The following is a 9,585-nucleotide window of genomic DNA, read 5'->3' as shown; positions in this document are numbered from 1 at the left end:
GGCTAATTTGCTTAAAGGGGAGACGGGGGAGGCATAGCTGAGGGGAGGTGCAGGCGGGCAGGGAGACAAGGAGGAGGTGGGGGAGCTGGGGAGCGAGCGAGGGGAGCTGCCAACAGAACAGCAGTCCAATCCTCCTTCTGGCGCCAGGCGCGCGCTGATCACTGAGATTCAGAGCGAGAGAGGGAGAGGCGCGTGACGAGTCGGAGCGGTGTGGCTCCTCGAGACCCTCGCTGGGACACCACCTCCTCCTTCTTCGCAGTGATAGTCAACAAGTGCGGCCGTCGCGTTGAGTTTAATTAGAAGAACCAACATCAGCCGCATCTGGATTCGGCTCGAGATTTGGTTCCACGCGCACCGCTGAGGAACTTTCTCGCGTTTCCAGCCCCTTCATATACGGACACACTGAAGTAGTACTTTTTAAAAATAATGGGCTTTTTCTGTTTGTTTTCAAAGACCTTCTTTCTATCTAAAGACCCGTACGCGAGTGTTTTGTTGGGTTGCCTTTCTGCCGAGGCTGGGTGGAAAAAAGTGGGTAAAAACCAATTTCCAGGTAAGTACCTTTATAAGTAGTAAACCTGCTATAAAAAAAGGACTTATTAGCCTGTATGTCTTTGCTTTTCTGCTGCCCACAGAACCACATCATGATTAAAATCCGCAATATTACCAAACGCTCTCGTGCTGCCTTCCCATAATAAATTTAAATCTCTCTTCTGTGTTTTCTTGCCGCTGTAGGCACCTAATAATATCCTCAGCTATTAAAGATACATAAATGTTAAATTCCTTTATTCTTGTGCCAGGCTGAAACGCCTTGTTATAAACCTTAATACTTTTACATAATTTTATTACATTCCTGCAAAAATACATTGAAAACCACAGCACAGTGTGTAAATCCTATGGTGTACTATTTTACTTACAAATGCAGGGGTGTCATAACACAGCTGCAGAATGCTTTAGGTGGACAAGACGCCTCATCTTGTCCACACCTCCTGCTGAGCGCAGGCTGATGAGGATATGAGGGGCCCTTTTTTGTCTTTTTAAGAAATGGTGTGTGTGGCCTTAAGCTATGAGGCGCCTGCCAAAGTGATGGGTGCACAAAAAATGACAAATGAGAAGAAGACACCGCAGCTCCATGGGGCGGATGACCTCGAACACAGCGAGGGGGGCTCATTGTGTGCTCAGTTCAGCCCACCAGAGGGTGCGCAGTCCTAAAGTGATGATCGTCCTGCAGGACAGATGGGAGCAATTTTAGAGCGCACAGCTATATCTACCGTGAGGCTGTGAATGAGTGGCAGCAGTCCTTGAGATGCAAGAGTTCTGCAGAAAAAATGCTTTTCCTGGGTCTTTTGGTAATATTGTTTGCTTTTCTTTGCTTAGATATTAAATGTAATGTAATTAAGATCGATCTGCACGGTGCTCTCAGATTTATGAGATTTGCTGAAGTGAAATGGATTTTTTTTTTCTGCTAATAATTGCATCACACCTATAGCAAACATTGTGGGCATATCATTTTCTCCGCTCATTTTGGCAAGACAAAGGCAGCTGGCTGTGCACTCAGAAAAGAACTTATTTAGCAGGAATTACTGGCTCTGTTAGTTCTTTGTGTATAAACTCTGTGCACACGTAACTGCTCCTTTTACATAGTAGTAATTCTTTTTTATTATTATGAAGAATAACTTGTTATTTCTTTGCTTTTTTCAGTGCACAACATGGTGAGAGGATTCCAGCGTTGCTTGGTTGGCTCCTAGCTCTCTGAAGCTTTTAACATCCTCACAATAAAACCTGAAAATACAGATCTCTGCTGGAATATGTTCAGCAAACAGCTCAATTTTTGGATGAGCACCTTCGAAATATATTTCAAAAGGTTATATAAAACTCTTTCAAATCAATTTTAAAGGATTATCTGGAGATAAGCCCAGATGCTTCTGTGAATAAACTGATCATTTTGGTATTTTTTAAGCGCTAATGAAGCTGTGATTATCCTCATTAAATGCTGAGAAACAGGTGATACTATGTTTGCTTTTGCCTGACAGAACTTGCAGGAGGTCACTGCTGAATATGCAGGACTTAGCAGGGCCTGATATGCACAGGAAATCCCTGATCTTCAGCGGCTTTGCCCTCTTATGGGGCTTGCTGTTTGGAATATTTTTCACAAGTGTACCAGTGGTAGCTTGTCCCACAAGCTGTCACTGCGTGGAGAAGAATGGCTTAACCGTGGTCCAGTGTATGTCTCGTAACCTGGAGAAGATCCCTGCGGATCTTCCAAGAGATACTGTTATCCTGCTTTTGGCGTCCAACCACATCACCCACATCCCCCATCATGCCTTCAAGGAACTACACTACCTTCAGGAGCTGGATCTGTCTAACAATGAAATAAAGACTGTGGACGCTGGAGCATTTCAGGGTGTTTTTGACAGCCTCCTTGTACTGGATTTATCAAACAATCGCATCAAAAGTGTCCCCAAAGAGGCATTTGCCCGCCTACGAGCAAAAATCAGCCTCTCGAACAACCCGTGGCACTGTGAGTGCACGCTGCAGGAGGTGCTGAGGGAGCTGCAGCTGGACCCGGAGACGGTGAACGAGGTGATGTGCCACACGGCCGTGAAGGAGGAATATGCCGGCAAACCACTAATCCAGGTGCTGGACTCAGGGATCAACTTCTGCAACTTTCACCACAAGACAACTGATGTAGCCATGTTTGTGACCATGTTCGGGTGGTTCACGATGGTGATCGCGTACGTCATCTATTACGTGAGGCACAATCAGGAGGATGCCAGGAGGCACCTGGAGTACCTCAAGTCACTGCCAAGCAGCTCACAGATCAGCAAGGACTTTGACACCATCAGCACGGTTCTCTAACAGGCCTGGTGACTCAGGAGGTGTAGTGTGTGTGTGTGTGATTGTGTGTGTGTGTGTGTGTGTGTGTGTGTGTGTGTGTGTGTGTGTGTGTGTGTGTGTGTGTGAGTAAATGTTTGGTTATGTTCAGAATGACTAAAAAGCTGTTGCAACACATCATCATTTATGTTTTCAAGCACATCATAATCATTGGGTGTCTATAATAGAAAATACTGAGCTGCCCATAAATGATGTATTTTACATTATTCCCAAACATTTGCTTTGGTTTTATGTAATATACGTAAATTGTTAAAGCCCCCAACCAAACAAGGCAGCAATGAGAGCACAAAGTGAGCAAAATGCTGCTGAAAGTCACAAATACACAAGGAGTAATAGATCCAGAGTGGAGAGATGAATGATCGTTCCCTGGTGTCGATCCTCCATGTGATTGAATTTGGACTGAGACGAATGAGGAGGGCTACAGTGTCTCCCAGTTACTTTGTATCGACTGATTTATGTTCTTTGTGTCACTCTGTCAAGGTGAAGGGTATTTTGTGAGACTCCTGCTAATATATGAACACGATCGAGATGTTAAAATTCAGTTTGTATTGCACACGCATAACGGTGTTCTGACAAACCATACTAATTTGGCAAAACGTCCATAAGTAGTTTATGCACATTTCTACTCTCACAGAGTAATTCCAGCACAAATGTAAGTAGGTATGACAGTTTGCCACTTAACTTTGCCCATCAGAGTATGCTTGTAGCTCATATTCATAAAGCCAGGACGGTTTGCCACTTCATTTTACCCGTTAAAGTATGCTTGTAGGTCACATTCACAAAGGTAGCATGGTTTGGCACTTAATTTCGTGTTGTGCGCATGCACAGAAACAACAGGTAGGATGGTTTGTCAGGTAGGATGGATTCCCAGAACACCGGCCCTGCCTTCAAAAAACCTTTACACATCAAACTGTTGGCCCAGGAAATAATAATTTTTTTACTTCATGAAGCATCATGTCATGTTAAAGACTAGGAAAGCCTGCCATGCACTTACAGCTCTGATATGTTTTTTCTGTAGAAGACTTAATCCTTTCTGGTCTAGGTTTAATGTCAAAGAAGGTGAAAGGCTCTGATCCAAGTTCTTTATTATGTAAGGAAGTGAAATAAAAACAAAATTAGCACACTACAGCGCATCATACATCTCAAAATATGAACCTAGTTTCTCCGATCCCAATGACTTTTGGATTTTCACAGGTTGATAACAAACACTTATCTTTTTATATTATAGGCAACATACAGAAAATGCAAAAAGATCTTTACGCACACTCTATGTTGCATCTGTTTGTATTTTAGCTGCCTGGTCTCAGCAGTCCATGATGCGACATAATGCAATTTATTTTGCAGTGTACATGGATACAAATTTTCAGTGGATCTTAATTGGAAGTATGTTTCATTTGTGCACCTCTTAAATTTCCCAGACTATGCTGTAATCAGACTGATCACTAAAGCAACACATAGAAAATTTCTTATTGATAAGCTAATCTCTATTGCTATAACACCCCAGATGTCAAACCCATGGTTTCAAAATTGTAGTCCACCGATGTCACAGCAGCCACGTCCATCTTCTATTTACGACCCATGATTTTATCCCAAACGTTGATCTTTTTCAGCCAGTGAATTAAATTCAAAAATAATAACAAATATACCCAGAACTCTAGTTCTTCACCCATTCAAAATGGACATAATTCAGTTCCTGTTCATTTACATAGTCTTCATAATTTACCTGCAGATTCATTTTACAAACTGCTGCCAGCCTTTTTTGCACATTTACACACAAAATAATTAAAGATTTGTGTACATTAATGTGGATTAATAAATTCAGTTCTTTCATTAACTGACATGAACTGTAATGCTGATGCAAAATGACCTTTCCTAACTTAGTGTTTTGCTCCAAAGGGTTTTATAAGAACAGTAAAGTGGAACTGAATCCTTAATCTGGAATTATTCTCATCTGAAAATACTATGTCATTGTCTTCAGGAAACTATGCAGATAAAGGTGTAACTTACAGAGACCCATTTAATATCTTCAGTTTGTGATTCTTTACAAGAATGTGTCCTTTTGTGCAATCAAGATCAGTGATGGATCATGGGGCAGATATTTGGTCAAATATTCTGATAGCAATGCTTTGCTGCCTTGTCCCTTAAGAATCATGCCATGGGAACTTCTGTCACTTAAATGCATCTAAAACTAAATAACTGATGATTGGGTTTAGACACAGCGGCTACAGCTAATGAGTACAACATGTCCAGTTGTGTGAATGATAAGGTGATGCCTTATTTCCATTATTAAATTAAGTCTGAAGGATAAGTTTATCATGGATCGGGGACATCAGAGAATTCACTGAAAACTAAATTCCTTTTCTGTCAGTTTGTCATCCTCTTGTGTTGCTTTTATCAATCTTTTATTGAGAGTCTCATGAGTTTTGCTTTTATCTGCTGGCTTCACAGCCTCACGGTAAAGAGGCAGAAGTTCAAGTTCAAGTTCAAGTTCAACTTTATTGTCACTTCAACCATATACAGTTTAAAAATACACAGTGAGGCGAAACAACGTTCCTCCAGGAACCAAGGTGCTACAAGACAAGTTAGTGCAAAAAAAATAATAATATATATCTAGTAATAATATTGTGCAAAAGAGCATTTACAGGTTGGTGTGTGCGATGGTTTGGTGGTGTAGGTCAGTGTGTTTGCGCTTGTGTTGGTTAGTCAGTCCAGTCTCAATGTTTTGAGGTATTTGAGTTAAGCTGAGTGATAATGTTAGTGTATGTGTGTGTGTGCGTGTTTATCAGTCAGTCCCTTTTTGCTGAGGAGACGGATGGCTTGTGGAAAAAAGCTGTTGCACAGTCTGGATGTGCGTGCCCGAATGCTTCGGTACCTTTTTCCAGATGGCAGGAGTGTAAAGAGTGTGTGAGAGGGGTGTGTCCGATCAGCCACAATGCTGGTGGCTTTGCGAATGCAGCGTGTGGTGTAGATGTCCTCAATAGAGGGTAGAGAGACCCCGATGATCTTCTCTGCTGTTCCCACTATCCGCTGTAGGGTCTTGCGGTCTGATATGGCACAGCTCCCAAACCAGACAGTGATGCAGCCGCTCAGGATGCTCTCAATAGTTCCTCTATAGAAGGTGGTCAGGATCGGTGGTGGAAGCCGGGCCTTTCTCAGTCTTCTCAGAAAGAAGAGACGCTGTTGGGCTTTCTTGTGCAGGGAGCTGGTGTTGAGGGACCAGAAACAGCCTGAACAGCATCACCAGAGTATATTCTGTCTGCAGCCAATAAATCCCCCAAACTGCAAAACATTAGGCATGTTCTGAACACGCGATTAGAGCCGTTTTATCTGTTTGTAAAAAGACTTACTGTTTATTCACACTTTGCAACTCAGAAATTAAATGGTCTGTAGATTATTATTTTTATTTCTTTAGTCCTTAATGGTGATTTAAAAATACTGTCTTCATTCATTTATTTTGCCTATTCATGGTGTTTATTTTTGGTTTTTGCAGAGTTTATTCCACATTTGATTTAATCTGTTTATTACTGTACCAGAAACATCTCCAAACAAATTGCTTCTATTGGGATTAATAAAACTGTTTATACCATATTGTGTTGTACAATACTGGTGGCCCAATGTGCGCAAATCTCAACAATGTGTCTCCTGGATCTGTCAGGCAGGTTGATTTGGTCCTGTCAGGTTTGAAATGGAGAACAATGCAAGTAGCGTTACCCTGCAGCCATATCTCCAGACTCTCTGTCCAGATTATAAAAACCCAATTACTGAGCTAAAACACCCACAGTCTAGTCAGAAATCTCCAGATGTTTGTCACTGTGAGGGAGCCCTTCTGCATTCCTGCATTACACAACCTTCCGATTTAAGGTTACACTATTTTGTGATAACCTGACACAGTAGCAGTGGCCTGTATAGAAGGCAGGAATTCACAGCTACAAGGTGTTAAGAATATTTCATGGGGGTTTGACAACACACTCTGACACAAATGTGGTAATGATGCTGAAAATGGCTTTTTCTTGCTAAAAAATATGCATCACTTCCAGTTCAATATTCAAATGTTACACAGGCGTGCTATAATATATGTGCGCAACATACAGAAACTAAGTTGAGCTAAGTATTTAAGGACGTCTTAGGTCAGGCAATTAATCAGTGCAGGTAAAAGAAAAAAGCCATCACAAAGTAACTTTAATATACAAATAAATGAATACAGCTTTGAATCGCAATTTTACTGTCTAACTTCAAGGTTTGTATGAATATGTGTGTTGAGTGTTGCAGTTTGTTACTGTCAAGCATCACATATTATCAGTTACCTTACGCCTCAGTCATACAGGCCTTGAAACTGGGTGGTGACCCCCTGGCAACCACTGGCTACTAGGAAAAATCAATCTGGTGAGAGGTTGCTGACAGTTACTAGGTTAGAATGATTGTAAAGAGGAATGCAGCACTGCATTAAAAACCTGTAATCGCAGGAGATGGCCATCATCACACATAGTTGCCATGGGAGACGTTGACATGCCTCCAAACACTTGCCAACTACTCGCTGAGCGTTAGTGAAAATGTGAAAAGTCTGTTGCAACCCAGTGATGGAGACTGTCCTCGGAGTAAATCATGCACCCAGGAGACATGCTGACAAAAAGTATTTCACACAAAGCAACATAGCGATTAGAGATCATAGAAAGTCTTTTCAAAATGCTATGTCTGAAAAGAAGTGCTGGAAATGTGAAGCCGGTGGTGCCGAGATTAAGGATGCTGCTGTTCGAGATATGAGTTGAGAGTAAATACAGTATAGTATTACCTAGGTAACCGGTGCCTCCAATTCTTCCAGTGTTGATGCAGCTTAAAACAACACTTTTAGGCTGAAGGCAAACGTTTTCTGTTTTGTGTTAAACTTCTTTGAGTTTAACTCTAGCCTGGTGAGTAGTTGGAGAGTGTTTGCAGACAAGTTGGTCCCTTTCACGCAAACTACGGACAACTTCTGCAATCTGAGTGACCAAAGCAATCACAAGGAGGTGATTGGAGGAAGTTTTTGGTGCAGCACCCCCTTAGGAAACTGTTTCACCTAGTGAAAGCCAGCGAACTCCAGCAACCACTTGCCAACCAGTTTGGGAACACTCTACCACTAGTTGCCAGAGGATTGGTAACCAGTCTTGAAGCCAGTGTGGCTAAAGGTTTAATTAGCATGCCTTAGGCTTATGACCTTTTTTGATTGTAGCATACCTGTGTTTGGACACAAACTCAACTTTGTTGGTCAGGAGTTGATTGTGTCCAAGTACCTACTCTCTGGGATTTCTACACCATAGCACTGTGCGTTAAGCCCTCTCGCTATCCATCCTCACCACTGCAGAAACAAAAACATCTTCTGTACTTTCCTCATGTAGTGACTCCCCACTCATGTAGTAGTTCAAACAGGTTAAAATAAACACAAAAACACAAGTACTCAACCTACTCCAGGGGAAGATTTGTGTTTAATTTTGCATATTGTCATTCAGTTTTTAAACTATTGTAAGTATCTTTGTTACAAACGTGTCTGTATGTGTAGTTTCGACCTGTCATATAACAATGTTTGTGCTGGCCAATGTGTATAAAACTTTTCTGAACAATTTTCTGAAGGAATGCACATGCCATCTGTGTTGTTATTTTGTAAAATACGTCTCTAGTTAAATCAAAGTGTCGAGGTATCTTTAGGAAATTGTACCTGTCAGTTTTCTTTTCTTCGTCAGTAGAAGAATAAGTCTATGAGCTGTGTATTTCTGTGATGGAAATGAAAGGGCTCCGATAATCATAGAGATTTGCTTCAGTAATTACTGTGTGTTTGTTTTGTTTCTCTAAATTAATGGACACCTTACCAGCATTTCAAAAATAAACATTTCTTTTCAAACACGCTTCAGTGGCCGATTTTTGCTGCCCCCCCAGCAGTGGTGATTTATAAGCTCTGTAGGTAGTTTCTCCCTACACCCTCAGCCTCTTGGCTAGTTCAGGAAGCTTGCAGCTTGCATACATCACAACATGTCTCGCTACCATCTTGTAAACCTTTGCTGCTATCCTTCTGTCACAAATCCTCATCATCCTAGTGTCGATCCCAAACCTGGATAAATGGGGAAGGTTGCTTCAGGAATCATCCGTAAGTGTCATATTAGAACACACACGTTTAATTAATTAGGGCTGCTCAATTAATCGAATTTTAATCACGATTACGATCTGGGCTTTCAACGATCATTAAAAATGACTGAGCCGATTATTAGCCCCTCCCTAATTTATCCGCGACACCTTAAAGGCCGGTCCGTGAAAATATTGTCGGGCATAAACCGGTCCGTGGCGCAAAAAAGGTTGGAGACCGCTGATTAAGAGGACCCGAGGGAAGCTCGGAAAGCTAAGCAGAAGTTATTTGGAGAGTGACTGCCGTTGGTTGAAAAGAGAGTTTAAAAAAAAAACTTCAGTGGTGTTGCACACTATTTTATATTATTTTTTTAAAGTCATTGTTAACCCTTTAAAGCCGGTCAGAGCAGCACGCTCCGTTTTGCGTAACTATTTTTAAATCCCTGTAGAACCTGAACCGTGTAAGCTAGCGCAATAATTTGTTTTGCATATGAAACCGGAGGAGTTGTACTTACATCTGATGCCATCAGCTTGTCCTCGGTCACGGTTTCGTTCCACATATAGCTTTGCAAAAATTGCATAAAAAGCGCTTGCAGGAACAAA

At 41.6% G+C, this 9,585-nt stretch overlaps 1 protein-coding gene across 2 annotated transcripts; it reads left to right on the top strand.

Annotated features, from left to right (window-relative positions):
* Positions 1-242: 242 nt before the first annotated feature.
* lrrc3 (leucine rich repeat containing 3) lies at positions 243-8,730 on the top strand. Of its 2 annotated transcripts, none has more exons than XM_085249995.1 (2): positions 243-550; positions 1,699-8,730. In XM_085249995.1, the coding sequence occupies exon 2, from the start codon at positions 2,056-2,058 to the stop codon at positions 2,854-2,856; it is 801 nt and encodes a 266-aa protein (XP_085106121.1). In that variant the 5' UTR covers positions 243-550; positions 1,699-2,055; the 3' UTR covers positions 2,857-8,730. The 2 variants fall into 2 exon arrangements, with proteins under 2 accessions (XP_085106121.1, XP_085106122.1); XM_085249996.1 differs by lacking the exon at positions 243-550 and adding an exon at positions 1,282-1,346.
* The last annotated feature ends 855 nt before the right edge of the window (positions 8,731-9,585 follow it).

This window comes from Mchenga conophoros, linkage group LG16, assembly GCF_057382185.1.
Source record: "Mchenga conophoros isolate Kocher_MC1m ecotype Shallow Benthic linkage group LG16, M_conophoros_male_GT1.1, whole genome shotgun sequence".
NCBI lineage: Eukaryota > Metazoa > Chordata > Actinopteri > Cichliformes > Cichlidae > Mchenga > Mchenga conophoros.
Note: the sequence above shows the minus strand (reverse complement) of the source record. Positions and strands in the feature narration are given on the sequence as shown.

What these genes read in the sequence shown, in the direction of transcription:
- lrrc3 (XM_085249995.1), top strand. Translation starts at nt 2,056, where the DNA reads ATGCAGGACTTAGCAGGGCCTGATATGCACAGGAAATCCCTGATCTTC.